We start from the raw sequence: 19,527 nt of genomic DNA, 5'->3' as shown, positions 1-19,527 counted from the left end.
TTAGGACAAATTCCCTGTCAAAGAAATAAATCATTTCTGAGAATCACATTTCATTTCCTCCTTCATTACATTGGTCACTTCGTCTAGCAGCTGCTGTGTAGTTTTTGTTTTTGTTTCTGTCTTTTAAAGGTTGAGTTATGTGTCTTATTCTTTATCCAAATTACATTTTAAAACACAAAATAATCCACGAGAGAAACACTGTAAAGGTTTGCTCACCTCTTTGAGTCCTTTGGAAAAGCACATTATGATGATGAGAAGGCCAACAACGGTCTGAGAATTTTAAAGACACCAGTCAAAATTACATATAGATAACAGTCCTCATCAGACAAAAAAAAATGTGATTAGTTGTCATGAAGAAAATTATAAAGAGTTTTTACTTACTCCCAGCAAGTGCAACATGTTTCTCTTCTTCTTTGTTCTGTCCTGCTTGTGCGCCGATTTGTAACTTGTGTGAACAAAATAAGTTCCTCCTGCTCTGAGACGTAAGTCACAAGGGAAAAACCCCAGCAAACCAGCAATACAGGATACACTACATTTCAACAAGCACCTGTTTGTCTGAAAGATGTTGATCATGAGACACATGCTGTTACGTAAAATGGGGTGTTGTTATGGAAAGAGGGCTATTATTGCCTTTCATTGTTGACACAGTCTGAAGTTTAAAATCTAGCTGTCTGTCACCTACAAATAGAAATAAAAGAAAAGAGTTATTTATGCCTGGCCCATGACGTATGATGTCACATTTGAATGCAGCATTGAAAACAAAAAAATCACCACCTGGCCATTTAAATTCTAGCTACACCCAAAAATACTTCTATCTACGTAGTGATAGATATTTTTTTAATTAATTAATCGATCAACCTGACACCTTTACGGTCCCTTGCTGTGGTGTCTGTCCACTCAAAGTTGAATGGCATGTGTTGTGAAGCACCAGGAGTTTAATGTAACTAAGTAAATGTACTCGTGAGTACAGTTTTGAGGTACTTGTACTTTTATTTAATTTAACTTTATACTTTTACTCCACTACATTGAGGGGAAATTTTACTTGTTTGCTATTTTTTGACTTCTGTAGTTATTTTGATTTTTAATACAAAATATGATAAGTCTATAAAATGTTCTTTAAAATACAATACAATGTTATAAACAACCCAACAGTATAAAACATATTTAAATTTAGCTCCACCTGGACTTGCTACAACAATAAAATGCTGCTTACATGTGAATACATGAACACAAGTGTTAAAAATACGTATTTTGTTATATATAATGTTGACATAATATTTTAACAATTTTAATTTAAAATCATATATTAGAATTCTAGTGTTTTTTTTAAGTATAGATTTGAACTGAACTACACTTTATATATTGGAATATATTCTCATTGGATCTGCATCTACCAATCCAACTGATAGGATCCTGGCCATCTTCTTCACTCAGATCATTCTGTGGAAACAATATCCTATATAATTACAGCATATAACTTTGGATAGTTACTGAATGTCATGTTGTTGGCAGATGATTCAAGAAAGTGGAATTTTGAAGGATAAATTCCCTGTCAAAAAAAAAAATAATTTCAGAGAATCACACTTTGTTTCCTACTTCCATATTTTGCTCACTTCCTTTAACAGATGCATTTATTGTTAACTTGCTTCACTACTAGTTACTTTTGTTTATAACCCCCAAAGGGGGGCAAAGATGTTTCATCTAGATATTATTTTGGTAGCAAGCATTGTAGTTGGGCTTTAGTGTAAAAAAACACTATCATGTTATTTCCTTTTAATTGGTTGGTAAGTGAGTGTGTGTGTGTGTGCGTGTGTATGTGTGTGTGTGTGTGTGTGTGTGTGTGTGTGTAAGAAGTCCACTAGAGGGAGCCAAATGTTCCACATCAATTTATTATCAGGTTGACTTGATATGGTTTGAAAAAGGCGAATGAGGTCCAAGCCAGATAGTTCCAGATTCTTCCAGTAGACTCATAATTGTAAAGGTGTGCAAATAAATATTAGATTTTATATAATACTGATGTTGTGAATTTTTGGATAACTTTTATCTAATCTCATGTATTAAAACTCTGTTTTTTATAGTATAGATTTGAACTTTTCTACACTTTGATGCCTTTATATAGCCTATTGGAATGTATTCTTATGCTGCCTACTTTTCCTCATCATATTTATATCTTTTCTTTTATTGTTAGTTGATATTAAAATGACAATATGAACTCCCCTCCCCAAGTTTATGTATGCGTTGTGTGTGTGTGTGTGGGAAGACGCGCGCGTGTGCTCACCATCTAGAACATTGTATGCGTCGCGACATTCTTCGCCTCCATAAAGTAAAGTAAAAGCGAAAGGAGGAAAACTTCCGGTTTAATGAGTGTGCCTTCAAATTAAAAGTCAACCGATGTACCCTGAACTCCCCACACCAGAGAATTCTGCCCACACTTTTAAAAAAAGGTGTTCAGATAATCCCGATAGTACTCTCAGTATCTAATGAAACTGGAAAGCACCGTTGCTTAAATGCATTGTCTTGTACGCCAAGTACAAAACGAGTGATTTCAAGAAAAACCGGAAATTCAGAGTCTAATGAAGCTAACTTGACGTGTTTCGACAACAGCACTGTACAGCAGTTGTTGACAGGCACCAGAGTGGAGGGATTGAGTAGAAATAAAATACATATTAATTGGCCTTTTATATATTAAATACTACAAGTGTGCTGGTATGTGCGTTCTTAACAGTCGGACAAGCTAGTGAGGAAAACCCTGGAAGACAAAATAATTGTCAGATCTGGCAGTATTGGTAAGATTTGCTATTTGGCTTTAACGAAGAAGACTTAACGTTAACGTTAGACTTGATTGTAACTTGTTTACTGCTTTCACAAGAGGTGAAGGAGTAACGTTAACATATCTTTAAGTTGCTCTACTTAGCTATGCAGTGAACTCCTAACGCTAACTGTCAGATACATTATATTGCGACTAACGTTAGCTTGCTTACATTACAGCACTGTTGGAGAAAAGCTATGGAAACGTTACATCAATGTGACCACGTGTCGAACGCGTTTACTAAAATGCGTCCTTAAATCGTTAACCGTCATTTCTAACCGTAACACGTATAACGTTAATTAAGGCCAAATTAACTTAGTCAAGTCGCATCAGTCATGACTGCTCTGCGTCGCTAGTCGCTTGTAATCTTTATGGTAAACGACCGTCAAGATGCATGCTAGCTGTCTTTATCCACGGTCTTCCAGGAAGAACGAGAACAATACTTCCGTTTTTAATATTAAAAATATTTTCTTCAAATCTCAGAAACATTTGGCAGTTATTGTTTTTATGAAAGCGATCAATACCTTAAACTCTCATGTGTGGGTTAAATATGTTTACATGCAAATATTAATGATATATATTTAAAAACACGTTTAGACGTGCGCTTTTATTTGGAATTCCAGACGCCCCAAACGGAAGTCGTGTTGTTCGATGATGTAGCTAACCTGACGTCATGTAACCGTTGATTTAACTGTAGCTACTAGCTTACCTGGCTAATCTGTTTACATATTACGGGTCAGCTACGAGTTCACTGTATTTGTGATATAAATATACATGTATATCATTGAATCCCAAATATATTAATATTAATGTTATTTAGCCATAACGTTATTTGGCTACCTTGCTAGTTGATACCAGCTGAACTGTATTTTGCAACCACCTGAAGTATGGCTATTATGTGAATTTGCTCTGTAGGGCTATATTATCCGAGGTGTCTCTCTCATTTTTGCACAGGGAGTGCCAAAGGGAAGGGCTACGATGCTGTGCTGGGGTAATGCTTCCTACGGACAGTTAGGCCTGGGTGGGATTGACGAAGAGATTGTGGTTGAGCCACGAAAATGTGAATTCTTTCATGGGAAGCAAGTGTGCGATGTGGGGTGTGGCCACAGACACACAGCCTTCCTGCTGGAGGATGGGACAGTATACACCTGTGGCTGCAATGACCTAGGGCAGCTGGGACATGAGAAGTCCAGAAAGAAACCAGGTTGGTGATATATTTATTTATTTAGTTACTTTTATGATCCTACTTGGTGAAATCATCCATCACATTTCTCTTTGTCTTCTATTAGAACAGGTTGTGGCCCTGGATGCACAGATCATACTGGCGGTGTCATGTGGAGAGGCCCATACGCTCGCCCTGAATGACAAAGGGATGGTTTTCTCATGGGGTCAGGGCTCAGATGGGCAGTTAGGCCTTAATAACTTTGAAGAATGTGTTCGTGTGCCTAGGTAAATTCAGAAACTAATGTTTCATATTTACTGATATGCCTGAAAAGTTTTTGGCTCGTTTTGCACAACACACGATTTGGTCACTCTTTCGTGTTTAAAGACACAGTTGAACTATTTGAAACTAGGGCTGGCATCGATTAAAATGTTTAAGCGGGATTAATCGCATGATTGACCATAGTTAACGCACGAGTTATTGCAAATCGATTACACATTTTTTTTATCCATTCTAAATGTATTTTGAAAGGGATACTTTTCAAGTTTTTAATGCAATGGTGAGCAGGCAAGTATGCTTGCTTTATGCAAATTATTGGAACAATCCAAAACAATAACAACGCCTGTCTAGAATATTCTCAAGAATAACCTCAAATATGGTAAAAAGAATATGCTCAAAGCATAATGTGGCAAAATCAAGCCCATCAAGCAACAACAGATGAGCATATTGACCTGAATGTAGAGCTGGGCAATATATCGATATTATATTGATATCGTGATATGAGACTAGATATCGTCTTAGAACTTGGATATCGTAATATGGCATAAGTGTTGTCTTTTCCTGGTTTTAAAGGCTGCATTACAGTAAGGTGATGTCATTTTCTGAACTTACCAGACTGTTGTAACTGTTCCATTATTTGCCTTTAGCCACTTAGTCATTATATCCACATTACTGATGATTATTGATAAAAAATCTCATTGTGTCAATGGTTTGTGAAAGCACCAATAGTCAACACTACAATATCGTTGCGGCATCGATATTGAGGTATTTGGTCAAAAATATCGTGATATTTGATTTTCTCCATATCGCCCAGCCCTACCTGAATGTGACATTACTAGTTAATACTGACACAATGTAGTGTCCCACTTAACACTTGTAAAGGTTAACTAAACATCAACAGACATATTGTACATGCATTCATCCAAGCGTCTCCGTTGTAAACTATCTCGCGCGAGGGGGAGGAGGGTTCTCTGCATCAGCCGCATGCTTGGCCAGCAAGTTGTATTTGAGACTTGACGTACAGACTGGTGCACATGATGAGATGTATTCAAACATGTTCATATATTTAAAAATAAAAACACAAACAATGCTTATTTCTTTTCAGAAACATCAAGAGTTTGTCAGATGTACAAATTGCTCAGGTAGCCTGTGGATATTGGCACTCCCATGCACTTTCAAGAGGTGAGGATGGTTTGTACCCACATAAAGTACATTTATTCATTCAGTTTATTATATTTGTTTTTTTTTCACATGTTAAGACATTCTACGTTATGTCTATTTCTTTTCACAGGGGGCCAAGTCTTCTCTTGGGGCCAGAATCGATATGGACAACTTGGGCTAGGAATAAACGGACAGAGCATTCCCACGCCCCAAATCATTCAGTCTCTGCAGGGCATTCCTTTTGCCCAGATATCAGCAGGTGGTGCTCACAGCTTTGCCCTCACTCTCTCAGGAGCAGTGTTTGGTTGGGGGTGCAATAAGTTTGGTCAGCTGGGTCTCAATGACAGCAATGGTGGGTAGTCAACACCCTTAAATACTACTACTACTACTACTACTAATTGTGAGCATTCAAGCCCTCAACTCAGACTAATTGTCCAAAGGTCTTTTTCAGATCGGTCTTTCCCAGCCCTGCTGAAGTCTCTCAGATCGCAGAGAGTGATTTACATCTCCTGTGGAGAAGATCACACAGCAGCACTGACCAAGTTAAGTTATATACTTTTTGGTTATTTGATGAGCCTGCACTGTTATGTGTGTGTTTAAGACCTTGATTTGAATCAAAGTGGTTTGTGATTAATGGTGGTGAATTCTTTGTTTTTTTACAGCCTTGGCCTTATTTTTTTTTTTTATAGTTTTGACCATCATTCCTTTGTAAAAATTATATTTTGGCCATCTTTTGTAATTGCTGAGATATGTTAATAGTATAGACTTACAATGTCTTACATAGTCTTGAGGGATTTGTAAATTCAACCTGTCTCTGTAGACCGCCCAGGCTCCACTAACGCAAACAAAAACAAACTGGGCCAACCTGCCCCACCAGACATAACAAACCGTGTTCCAGTGTTCCAGCCAATAACCGACAAGGAGGATTTGGGGGTGGGGGTTTGGAGGGTTAGTGCGCGGAAGCATTGGAAGGGTGGGGGAGGGGACAGGATGAGGAGGAGGGAGGGCCGAGCTAGCCTCGTTTTGTTTGAAAATACTTTGAACGTCTACAAGAAGTGCCGTCACCCAACATCGCTTAGAGCACCTTTAAGTAGTTGGTGAATTTTAAAATGTCCACGGCTGGTGGATGAAGAGGCTCACTTCCTGTCTAGTAAGTTTCTGTTTCAGTAGTAGGGCTGAAGTTGTGAAGGAGGATCTCTGCAGGTTAAAACACATACCTGTGACGGTGTCTAGTGTTCTTTAGCTGGCTGTTTCCTATTAATAAAAAAAAAAAAAAAAAAAATTGATAAAGTCACTAACATGATTGAATCCTACATGCTACATGTCCCAAGCCTGTATTCTGTGGTGTCGCGCACGTTTTGGCCTTGCAGTACTCGTGTTCATGAGAAGGTCAGAATAACGGGTGTTGCTGATTTTACAGGAAGGAGGTGTGTTTACATTTGGAGCAGGAGGATACGGGCAACTCGGACATAACTCTGCAAACCATGAGATAAACCCTAGGAAAGTGTTTGAGCTCATGGGAAATGTAGTCACACAGATTGCATGTGGAAGGTAAAATATGTGTGTATTTGTACACATTTTATTTCAAACATGGGGACACATGCATTTCTTTGTGTGTTGACATCACCGTGCATACTGTAATATTGAGTCATCAGTGTAAATGGGTATTAAAGAACTAATAATTTTTCTTAAATGACTATAAGGCAGCACACGATTGCTTTCACACCCTCCCGTGAGAAGATGGACTCATTTGGGCTCGGTGGTAACGGGCAGCTTGGGACTCGCTCCACTTGCAACAGAAAAAGCCCCGCCCCCGTCAAAGGCCCCTGGGTTTCCTGCAATTCTCCAACAGATACAGGTGAGACACTGTCCATAAAGCTGCATTGAGTATTTTCTGTGGACTAGAAGGCAGAACAGAACAATGAAACTCCCCAGCAACAAAGAATTGATATAATAACTAGCTTATTAAGCTCTTTATGGCAGATTTTTAAAATTATATATCTGCTTTGATTCACTAAAAAACATCAGTTTTTTTGGGGGGTTTCAGAGTCTCTTTTAGTTCATGGCAGATCATGTATTGTGTTAGGGCTGGGCAATATATCCATATTCTATCGATATCGTGATATGAGACTAGATATCGTCTTAGATTTAGGATATCGTGATATGACTAAGTGTTGTCTCTCCTGGTTTTAAAGACATTACAGTAACGTGATGTACTTTTCTGAACTCACCAGACTGTTCTAGCTGTTATATTATTTGTCTTTTCTCCACTTAGACATTATGTCCACATTACTGATGATTATTTATCTAAAATCTAAGTGTGAAGATATTTTGTTAAAGCACCAATTGTCAACCCTAGAATATCGCCACAATATCGATATCGAGGTATTTGGTCAAGAATATCCTGAGATCTGATTTTCTCCCTATTGCCCAGCCCTATATTGTGTAAACAAGCCCATGTCTGCCTACAGTCAAATACTGGGGCTGGTGGTGAGACACATAGGCTCTGAACCATACACACTGGTGGTGAACCAAAAACAATGAGCTGAAAGATTCAGTGGAATCTGAAGTAGTAGCAACATTGATTTCATATTAATATAAAAAATATGATGGATCTTTAAGTTGACACGTTGTACTTCTACTCTATATATACATAGGTCATCCCAACCTCCTCTTCTTTCCAAACATTTATTTATTGCCGTCATTGCATAACATTGCAGACTCGGAGCAGGGCTGTTTTGTCAAGAGGATTTATGCCGGAGGAGACCAGAGCTTTGCTCACTATTGCACTGCCAACGTAAGTTGTCATTATTCAAAAGCTTTGAGGTGCTTACAAATCTTATATATATATTACAAGAATTGGATCTCTTAACATGCAATCAAATGATTTGTCAGCCCCTGATTCACCAGACGCTGCAAGGTTTATGAATGTTGGTCTGGTTTTTAATCATGTAATCGTGTGTATAAAGAGCTCCTGATTATTTGTGATTTGTTTTGGGCGGATTCTAGTAGTGCTTCATGTATTCTGTTTTGAACATCAGAGACCTGACATTTCTCAAGAGGCAAGCACGTTGAAGTAAATACCACTTAGATTTTGCACATTTAAAACTTTTTGCCTTGAGATTTTGAGATTTGCCTCCTTAACTTTATTTTATACAAGTTCAAGATGGATTTATTTGTTTAAACTTTTTTGTAGAAACTCCAGAACATAGACGACGTGAGGATACAAGATCCCTACAGAAGGATCTGCACCTTGAATGAGGATATTATACACAAGTGGTGCAACCACTCCCCAGGAAGACTGCCACAAGAAATCTCCAAGTAAAGGGACCTCATCTTATTGGTGTTATAGTTACTTCAAGTTCATTGTAGATGTTTTTATTTTTTTGAATATTTTATTAGTTTTTACATTAACAAATAAAGACAGCTCAGATCTTGCCAAATTACAACCGAGTAATAATGTACATTGTACATGTTACATCAACACACATTAGGACCATATTATATATGTCATTATTTGCATTAGAGTCATGTCAAAGGAAGACGTTAAAGAATCTATGACTTATTTGTAAAAGCAAGGTGCAGACGCCATTTCTGCAGTAGATCACTAAGAAAGTAATCGAGAACGGGTTGCCATATATTATAAAAAAAGAAAATGTTACCCTTTAAAATAGCGCTAAGATGTTCCATAGGAAAAACCTAAAATGTTTCTCTGTACCATTGCGTCATCGAGGGAGGCTTCTCCTTAATCCACTGGAACAGAAATAGAGATCTTTTTTTATTACAGTTAAACAAGTTGTGAAAAACTTGTTTAACAAGTTACAAAATGATTCTGTAACTTCTTTATACGATACAACCAGTGGTGTAGTCTATTTTTTTTGTAGTGAGTATACTGTAATTTATTTTCCCTCCCAGCATTAGACTCGCCTGTCCCAGAGTGACGACCTCAGGGTTTTTTGTAACGTTACCGCATAAAGCATCAGCCTCTTCTGGCTCATTTTCTGGAGTTTCTGTGACGTTAACATCTGCGGCAGTGTCATCCGAAGCGGCAGTATAGCTTCAGCGGCAGGCTTACCAAATCACTGAGGGATTGTAGTTTAAATTTGCTTTCGTTTCATATATCTACTTTAGTGATTCACATTTCTTAATTTCAAATTTGCGCAGAGAACAACTGTGTTGTTGTTCCTAGGCGACTCGCAACACAGACAGGGTGAATTTATGAACATAAGTGTGAAAGTTCTTTCACAAAACAATCATCGTTACGTAAACGTTATCCTAGCGTTTTTGGAAGGCGGTTATACTGAAATCCTTGACCTTTCCTAGTGGGTATACTCCATATACCTGCGTATCACGTAGACTACACCACTGGATACAACTCTATTGTCCGTTCACACCGAAATTCATTTAGCGTTTCTGAGCGGCTCCGCTCAAAAAGAAGAAATAAAAAATGAAAAATACACACAGAGCTAGATAACAATTACACATATAGTACAAAGATGAAGACATGTCAACAGCCATGGCAAAGAAACGTGTTTGATGATATCCTCGGGTCCAGATCTTAATTGGCAGCCAACTGATTTTGGTTTAGCAACTGTTAGAAGGCAGAAGTTGGTATTCATAATTTAAAACGGGGGTCTTCAACATTTTTAGCTGAAAAAGAGACGGAGCATTTACTAAATATAATGTATAAAATTGAGTTGCATATTAAACTGGACCTACAATAACGTGTAAGGTGGCCTAGAGCATTTATATGCCTTTTTATGGTGCATACAAGACTAAGCTATTAACATAATTGTCGAAATAGTGTGTCATGTTTTAATGTTAAAATGTTGAACTGTGAATCCTTGAGCTTAACTATCTGTGGATGCCTACCTTACCTACAGGCCAGTAAGCCTATCATGAATGTTGTGTAAATTAAAAATAGATTTGGCTTTACAAATATGTTGGATTCATGTTAATGTATACGTTTAAACAATGATTTGGTGGCCCCCCCTGCAGCAACTCTGAGGCCCCCATAGGGGTCTCCGGACCCACTGTTGAAGATCTCTGATTTAAAACATGAATGGAGTCAGAAGAGATGCTGTTAGCAAGTCTGAGCGTGCTCTTCTTGTGGATTGTTTGAAAGGACTGAACAGGTTTCTAACTTTGAGTTGATTGTATAATTTAGTTTTAAGTTTAGCAGATAGGCTGCTGAGCCAGGCTGTGATGCAGTACAGCATGATATCACTGAATCACTGAGTTATGAAATAGAGAAATAATCTGGCCGCTGGTTCCAAAAGAACTAAGCCTACGGAGGAAGTACCGTAAAGGTGCTACTGTATCTTTTTGCAAATGTGCTCTATGGAGATTTTCTTGTGAAAAATCGTCCCACTAATGACTCGCTTTGATGATTCCTTTAGTGAGATTGACCTCGTGTTCTCCTCAGCAAGCTGCCTCAATGGATCTTTTCTGTCAATGAGGTAATTGCATTTTAGATTCAATACATTTTCATCGACAGTCTGCTCTCAAAGTCTTCATTATTATCAAATCCAATGCATTTTCTTTACGCATTTGATCCTTCTTATTCATATACTATTTGCAACGAATATATGTCTAAATTGAGAACTCCTTACCACATGTTAGTAACCTCGAAGTATCAGACCTACTCCCAGGTGGGGCTTTTTTTTTTTTGTCACAGTCAGTGTGTATTGTTTCTTTTCCACAGTCATCCAGATCACTACAGTACCAGCAGTAAATGTTCAGGGGTGGATATGAACCAGGCTCGCCTCCTGTTTCACAGACTGGTCCAACGAGATCACCCTGAGATCGCTCAGCAGGTCAGCGGTCACAAACAAACCCTGCTGTCGCTGCACCATTATCCATGTTGCTGTTTTGCCACTAGTTTATTGCAACCATTACATCAAATGTATATTGTTCTTTATGCTTTACATATTTGCTGTAAATGTGCATAGCAGTCCTCCTGCACAAACAATTTGCAGAAATTGGGTTTCAGTTTCTGCGCACCAATATTTCTCACATTATTTCCATCAGTCTGGCTGAACTGGGCCTGCCTGATCTTGTCACTGTTTTCCTTTTGTAAGACGCTCATATCATTTTTGATTTGTTGCCTGGGAACAGTACGGTATATATATTTTATAACTGTCAGTGGCGTAGCGCAGAAATCTGTGCCCCAAACATACAGTATGTACCCCCCTTCCCCTTATACATCAATTGTCATACTTGTACATATTGCTGAATCAACAAGTAAACACAATAATATGTAATGGTTAATAGGGTTTACTAAAAGCCAGACCCACATCAAGATGGTGGGTCTGGGAACTCACCATTGGCAGGGCTCAATCCGAGGGGCGGGGATAAACGGTTGTCTTTCAAATTCCCTCTGCACGCAATAGGATAGCGCAAGAGCAACAAAGAAGGTAGCAGAGCTAGTTGATAGATTAAACTTTTGTTGTATCCGGTCGGCAAAACTACGAACACATCTTCCTTTTTTAAGAATGACTTCAGTGCCGTTCTTTGTTCTTTTCTCAAAGAAAAGCTTAACTCCAAGTCTTCCAGCATCGTGGCCAAAGCCGATTCGAAAGACCACTGTTCGCCAGCAGCAGCAGCCATCTTCTTTGTTTTCAAGTAGCAGGGAATTCACGTGGAACCGTCGCAACTCTGCCGTCATTATGTTAAGCCCGCCCACCGACTCTATACACGATGTGATTGGCTTGACTAGAGTTTGGTTTTTCCAGCTCGCAAGCCAACGGAAAGTTGCTAGACAACCCTGGCTGCAAATTCCATTTGCTGCCGCTACGGTGCGTCTAGATTTCTAGGCTAAGGGTTTATAACATTTAGATCTAAATCGGCACAATCTGAAATCAGCATATTCCAGCCCTCTTTTCTCAACATAATGTAATGACTGGATAATGCTTTCACCATGAGGATTTACATTATAGAACATCAGCATAATTAAACTTGAGAAACTTAAAGGCACAATATGTATACTCTATAAATAAGTAGCCCCAGTATTCATTGTTTAATATACAATTATTGCTTATTGCATTTTTTATTTGAACTTAATTTATTGCAATTAAGTTCAATTTTCTTTTATGTTTTGACAGCAAAGTTCAGCCTCAACTTTGAATTGCAGGCATTTTTTTGAAACCCTTACCCATGTTGGGTCCCTGGGTACATAGTGGGTACTTACCTACCGCCTTTCTTAACACAGTGTTCATGAAACTAGCATTGATTCAGGAGATGCATCACTGAGGGATTATGACACTATTCATAACAGACCTGTATTCTTTGTTCTGTCCCCCTCAGATTGCTGCCAGTCTGGAGAAGAACCTAATTCCCAGACTAAGCAACTCTCCTCCAGACATTGAAGCCCTGAGACTCTACCTCACTCTCCCAGAATGCCCTCTCTTCAGTGACCGAAATAATTACGTGACCATCGCTATCCCGTTTGCCAAATCACTCCTCAGTCTGAAAGAGGCTCCATTGAAGGTGCTAGGTAGGATGAAGAATGTTTGGGGTTTTTTTTATGCCAAAAATGATCCAACAATTTCTTTGAAAATGTCTGCTTTTCATCTTTCTTTCTTTCTTCTCACGAAATGTTTGGTCTTGGTATTTGCATCAGGGAACTGGTGGTCTACGTTTGAGCCCCGAGTCTTCCAGCGGCTGGTTGAGTTGTACAAGGGAGTGGTGGTGTATCTGCTTCAGATGCACAAGATGGGCATTCCTTCGGTAGAGCAGAGAATTTTCACCTGTTTCCTGGACACGTCCCTCCGACTCCTGGAGATCCTGCACATGGTGAGAAATGAAGAAAAGAAAAAAAAATGCATGGATTTGTGTTAGAACAGCTGCCGCGTGTACGTCATACAGTACCTGGAAGAACTGTTGATAACATCCATTTTTCTTTTGCTTCAGGTGAGTGAGAGAGCAGGACACATCATTCAGTACGATAAATTCTACATCCACGAGTTGGATGACCTGATAGACATCCGAAATGACTACGTCACATGGATTCAGAGGCAGATGTACCCAATGGTGAGTCCCCTGTTGATAATATCATGGTAACTACATTTGTCTACGTTTAGGCATCCGTGTGAACCATTTGTTTATGCCTCTGTATCCTCAGGGTCCTGATGGTGGGGTGACTCTGTGCAGGTATCCCTTTGTGTTTGACGCCCAAGCAAAGACCACACTGCTTCACACTGATGCTGTCATACAGATGCAGGTAAATAAGGAGCTGAATCTAGTGCTGTCAAACGATTTGATACATCTTTGAAACGTATAAAGGTGTAAATAATTCATCATCCCCCCTTGTCATATTGGTAGATGGCAGTGGACCAGGCACAGATGCAAAACTTCAGCTCCATGTTCATGCCAGCGGTGGAATCCGTCAACCCGTGCCTCATCCTCATCGTCCGGAGGGAAAACATTGTTGGAGACACCATGGAAGTCCTCAGGAAGTCCAAGAACGTTGACTACAAGAAACCACTCAAGGTAAAAGCTGCTATAATAATTAGGGATGCACCGAATCCAGATTTGGAGTTGGGGTTCAGCGACCAGCGTAGCGCGCATGGTGCAAGCGTAGGGTTTGGTTTGGTGGAACAAATCCTGGATTTGGTGCATCCCTGATAATAATAATAATTTTCCATTAACAATGGAACAAATGAGTGTATGTGGAAGGTGCTCGCAGTGACGACCCCATAGATAATAACTCTGCGGGTCCTCTCAGCGTTCTAGTGTCTTTCTGCTTGTTGTTTTGGCATTTTTGGTTGGTCATTGCAGCAGGCAGCTGTTTCCAGCAAAAAGGAAGCTCTAAAAACCCACTGTACACTACCTGCCCAGCACCATCCAGCACAGAGAAAGTTAACAAATAGTTGGTGAGCATTGTGGAGCATTTAGCTGCTTAAGAGGCCGATATTTCGCTCAGAAGTTGGTGGAAAACAAAGCAGAGCTAAAAAAAAAAAAAAGGGTTCATGGAATTTTTGGACTTACATTCATCAGGTGGACACAAAACTGACTCATGCTCAGGTTGAAAATAAAAAAATGTAATGATTTCATACAGGTTGTCTAATTTAAGGGCTTATGTCAATAATTAAATAATGCATGATATCAGGACATGGCTATATGGATGGGTTCATATATCATTTATTCATCATTAATATGATGTAGCTTCAAGTGTTCTGCTAGTAAAATACACGCAGTATATTTACAAATCTGTTGCCATTTCAATTCAAACATAAAAGGTATTGCCGTTGCTCTAATGTTTGCGACATTCATGGCAGGTGATCTTCGTGGGAGAAGAGGCCGTCGATGCAGGAGGTGTGAGAAAGGAGTTCTTCCTCCTGATCATGAAAGAGCTGCTGGATCCAAAATATGGGATGTTTCGTTACTACGAGGAGTCCAGGCTTATCTGGTTTTCAAACAAGGTACACACACACACACACACACACACACACACACACACACACACACACACACACACACACACATATATATATATTATAGCTATAAGTGCACTCTCAGGGCGTTTTCACACCTGTAGTTTGCTCTGGTCCGAATCAGTTGATGAATTTGTAAACTTGGAGCGTTTCCCCCCTTGGTTCAGTTTCCTTTCACACAGAGAAAAATCTACGTGAACCAAAATGCATCACTACTACAAACCCAGGAAGACAGTTTTCTCCCCTTATTGGTCCGATGTGTCTGGAGCAGGAGCTAGAAAGTAAATACAGGAGGAGAAGGTCGTGTCTTCTGTCCAAAATGACCCGCAGCAAGGGGGTAAAATGCTCCAGGGTTCAATCAAACCAAACTCAACAAGGTCCTGCCTTAGTGAAAACGCCCTTAAAAGCCCTCAGTAATGGGGACACTGAAGTGATCGTATTATGGATTTGGTCCTTTCCGTATCCCTCGCAGACTTTTGAGGACATCGACTTGTTTAACCTGATCGGGATCATCTGTGGCCTGGCCATCTACAACCTCACTATAGTGGAGCTCAACTTCCCTGTGGCCCTTTACAAGAAGCTCCTGAAGAGGAAGCCGACACTGGATGACCTGAAAGAGCTAATGCCAGATGTGGGAAGGTCAGATCAAGGAACAGTCATCTAAGGTTCCCATTTAACATGTTTGTGAATGTCAGTTTACCATGGTATTCTCTGAACTGCATCTGAAATGGAGTCTTTTACTGTTAATTATATTACCACACAGTTATTTGAAAGATAACAAGAAAGTCAAAGAAAGTGTTCAACCTGTCTGTTTTAAGAAAATAATGGAAAACGTTCTTTCTCCTCTTAAACTAGGAGTCTGCAGCAGTTACTTGACTACACAGAAGATGACTTGGAGGAAACCTTCTGCTTGAACTTCACAGTAAGACGATTGTCAAACAACGGTCTCTGTGGTGCATGAAGTGTAAAACACATAGTTGTGATTTCTGAATATCATAGCAGCAATATCTTAACACGGTTTATTTTTTCAGATCACAGAGGAAAACTATGGTGCCACAGAGGTCTTGGAACTAGTACCGAATGGCGAAGACATCAATGTCAATCAGTCAAACAGGTTCAATTGTCTCAGTCGTTGTTTTAACCAATAGCAGATGTTGTTTAAAGGAGTAGTTTGACATTTTTGGAAATATGCCTATTTGCTTTCCTGCCGAGAGTTAGATGAAAAGATTGACTCTTTCGTCCGTACAGTAAATATGGGGCTGAAGCCAGCAGCCAGTTAGCTTAGCATAAAGACTGGTAACCGGGCAACATGGCATCATGACTTTGCGTAAACATACACAACACTTTCCTAAAGCCAAATGGCGTGTTATCTGGACGCATTTTGAGCTTTCCACATGTATGTCTATACTGTATACAGTGGATGTAAACGCCATGTGGCGTCTTATCGCGAGAACGTGCCGTACTATCGCGAGAACGTGCCGTACTATCGCGAGAACAACGTCAACAGCATGTTTAGGAAAAGAATATTGGGAAAGGCTTTAGTAACACAAAAAACAACAAAAACACGACAGTGACCAACATCACACGCTTAGGAAAACAATAAACGGTTGGGTTTAGGAAAGAAACATTGGGGAAGGCTTAAAAGAATAACAAACGCCACTCGCGGGACGCAATGATTCCTTTGATTTACACATCCGCCGCCCCAACCAACCTCCCTCCGCAGATTTACGTCCTTTCATACTACTCGCTATGGCAAAAATTCACACGTAATGTAGGTCAATGGCGGCCGAACGGCGTTGATAAAGCAATTATGCATCTTGATAACACGCAAAAGCGGCATACGAATTCTACTTCATGAGATCAGTCTGAACAGGGGAACAGCTAGCGTGGCTCTGCCCAAAGGTATCACAATCCCCCTACCACCTCTAAAGTTCACCAATTAAAAGTTTGCATCATCCGTTTAAAAGACTGGTGTAAAAACACATTTTCACAAATTGTTTCCCAAAATGTCAAACTTACTAAACTGTGTTTAGTGAAGTCTCTCTGCTTAAGTGTTCCGAACCTTTAAAAGGTCCAATGTGTGGGAATTTCTCCCATCTAGCGTTGAGATCATATTTCGCAATCAACTCTCTGGCACCACGCAGTTCAGAGTACTTATTACAGCTACGGTAGCCTTCACGCTTCAAAAAGCCTGTCTCTTGCTCTTTTCAATATCCTTTTTTTTTTTTTTTCTGGGCGAAGAAGACGACTCCTGTTCCTGAAATTTGGATTTTGAATATGTGTGGTCCTCCACGTTTCCTTCTTCAAACTTGCCGGGGGCCGCGAAGCTACAATACCCATTAGCAGCATTAGCAGCACCTGTGAGTTTATCGCGTGACAGCGAAAACGCAAAAGGCGGAGCCGTATGTCCTGTATGTCCCTTACCGGCTAACGTATTTCAAGATGGCGCATGAATATGGAGCGTCTACCCCAGTTCACGCGAATGCAAATGTAAAATTTCAAGCCAAAAGGAATACTTGGAATGGATGGTGGTGGTAAATATTCATGAAAAGGACAAGTTTGTGAACGGGAAACACAGATTTTGATAATGGACAACTAAACACGTTACACACTGGACCTTTAACCACTAAATTTTTCTTGTTTTACAAATTTGGTCATATTGCTGTATTCCCCCCTGTATTTTGCACATCACGTTTACAAAAATCACTTTACTTTTATATGGATTCCTTCTTTCTTCCTCTAGGCAAGACTTCGTCAATGCATACGTGGACTACGTTTTCAACACATCAGTGGCCCCGCTGTTTGAGTGCTTCTATGCAGGCTTCCACAAGGTGTGCGGTGGGAAGGTTCTAGAGCTGTTCCAGCCAAATGAACTGCAAGCCATGGTCATTGGTAACACCAACTATGACTGGACGGAGCTCGAAAAGGTCTCGTTTCATATAATGACGAATGGAAATGTCATCTCACCTTCTTTGTCAAAATCAGTCGCGTAATTTAAAATGGTACACAACTTTTGTCTCCACCTTTCAGAGCACTGAATACAAAGGGGAGTACTGGGCGGACCATCCCACCATCAGGCTCTTCTGGGAGGTGTTCCACAATCTTCCTTTAGAGAAGAAAAAACAGTTTCTCTGTAAGTGCTGCCCCACCATGCATGGCTTGTTTTAAATTAAAAAAATATATATCAGAGGAGCTGCTGTTTCGCAAAGCTGATCATACTCATGTTTTTTATGTGCAGCTTGAAAAGTGAAACTCTGGCTTTTTTACAGTGTTCCTCACAGGAAGTGACCGCATACCCATTTTGGGCATGAAAAGCCTGAAGCTGGTGATCCAGCCAACCGGTGGCGGGGAGCATTACTTACCTGTGGCCCACACCTGCTTCAACCTGCTGGACCTGCCCAAGTACAGGAGTCTGGAAACCCTCCGGGAGAAGCTTCTACAGGCTATAGATCACAACCAAGGCTTTAATCTGGCCTGATGGTCCACAGAAATGCCTAGACTGTTGATGGCAACCACATTACCAAATGTTTGGTTTCACAGTCTGGATTCTGCTGTAAGAATCGAACACTGGGTGAAAAAAACGAGAAGGCCACATGGCACTAGAACTGATTAAGAGTTGGATGTCTAAACTTACATTGGTAATTTTGACTTTAATTTTCCAGCTTTTTTTTTGTTTTTCAGCTTTTTGCCCCTCACAGTATTTGCTCTATTACAAGTCAAATCTTGCTCTTGTAGATGATTTTCTTTACGTTTGGATAGGAGGAGTACGATGATGCAAACTACTGGTATATAGAGTGCAGGGAATGCATACAGCAACGAGAATACCTGTAAAATTCAATGAAATGCAGTAGCACTACCTTTCTGAAGCTTATAATGTAATGTTATGGTGAGATTTTTCTGTTATGTCCATCTATACTGGTGGGGAGAAAAAAAATATATATATATATATATATACACACACACACACACACACAGGCCTCAAAATTGACCAGATTTAAATCAAAACCTTTCGGACAGGGTCTTAACAAAAATGCCACATTTTAAGCTCCATTGTGGTGGTGATGTGGTAGTAGTTGCTGCATGGCTACTGCAGTGAATCATATTGTATTTTACAGGACATACTGATGTTGTGTCCATACCCTGTGCATGAAGTGTCTAAACCCAGACAATGTAAACTAACTCTTTATGTTTCACATGAGTATGTTGTGACATTTGATTCAGAGCAGTTTGCTTTAGATCCGGAGTGGATTTTCTTGGCTGTCAGCCTTAAAACAATCCACGAATAAAAACAAAAAGTACAGCCACTGAAATAAATCGGAGTTACTTTGGGGATAATCTCGCTTTGCCAGACCGTGCACACAGCATTACGGGATGGGAGAAGAACCATGCTCTGGTTTATTGGCATTTCTTTAAACCAATCACAATAGTCATGGGCGGTGCTAAGCTCCGCTGCAAAATAGCCAAGGAACTTGTTGGAGGAAGGACAGTGTGCGTTCAAAGTTGTTAAGTCGTGCGTGAGAAAACTCAGGTTGGACAGATAATCTAGCTGGCAGTCTGGATTTACCCTGCAGAGATCTGAGGAGCAGTTAACCATAGTCCTCAGAAATCCAGAGTTTAAAATTCCAACACAAAGAAAGCGGAAGGAAACTGACATCGGCAAAAAGACGTGCATCCGGCGGAAT

The 19,527-nt window shown here is 39.9% G+C and overlaps 1 protein-coding gene across 3 annotated transcripts; it reads left to right on the top strand.

Moving 5' to 3' along the window:
• Positions 1 to 2,585: 2,585 nt before the first annotated feature.
• On the top strand, positions 2,586 to 18,779 carry herc4 (HECT and RLD domain containing E3 ubiquitin protein ligase 4). Of its 3 annotated transcripts, none has more exons than XM_028603493.1 (24): positions 2,586 to 2,786; positions 3,764 to 4,013; positions 4,099 to 4,258; positions 5,356 to 5,432; positions 5,542 to 5,763; positions 5,863 to 5,954; positions 6,832 to 6,962; positions 7,115 to 7,269; positions 8,132 to 8,208; positions 8,608 to 8,732; positions 10,811 to 10,870; positions 11,116 to 11,227; positions 12,717 to 12,906; positions 13,033 to 13,205; positions 13,323 to 13,442; positions 13,534 to 13,632; positions 13,734 to 13,901; positions 14,690 to 14,833; positions 15,318 to 15,484; positions 15,701 to 15,767; positions 15,877 to 15,959; positions 17,589 to 17,772; positions 17,876 to 17,978; positions 18,115 to 18,779. In XM_028603493.1, exons 2-24 carry the CDS (start codon positions 3,788 to 3,790, stop codon positions 18,321 to 18,323), a joined length of 3,144 nt encoding a protein of 1,047 aa, XP_028459294.1. In that variant the 5' UTR covers positions 2,586 to 2,786; positions 3,764 to 3,787; the 3' UTR covers positions 18,324 to 18,779. The 3 variants fall into 3 exon arrangements, 2 of the variants coding, with proteins under 2 accessions (XP_028459294.1, XP_028459292.1); XM_028603491.1 differs by having other exon boundaries at positions 8,069 to 8,208; XR_003694726.1 differs by lacking the exons at positions 17,589 to 17,772; positions 17,876 to 17,978; positions 18,115 to 18,779 and having other exon boundaries at positions 8,069 to 8,208; positions 15,318 to 15,510; positions 15,877 to 15,901.
• Positions 18,780 to 19,527: the final 748 nt, after the last annotated feature.

Source organism: Perca flavescens, chromosome 17 (assembly GCF_004354835.1).
Source record: "Perca flavescens isolate YP-PL-M2 chromosome 17, PFLA_1.0, whole genome shotgun sequence".
Lineage (NCBI taxonomy): Eukaryota > Metazoa > Chordata > Actinopteri > Perciformes > Percidae > Perca > Perca flavescens.
Note: the sequence above shows the minus strand (reverse complement) of the source record. Positions and strands in the feature narration are given on the sequence as shown.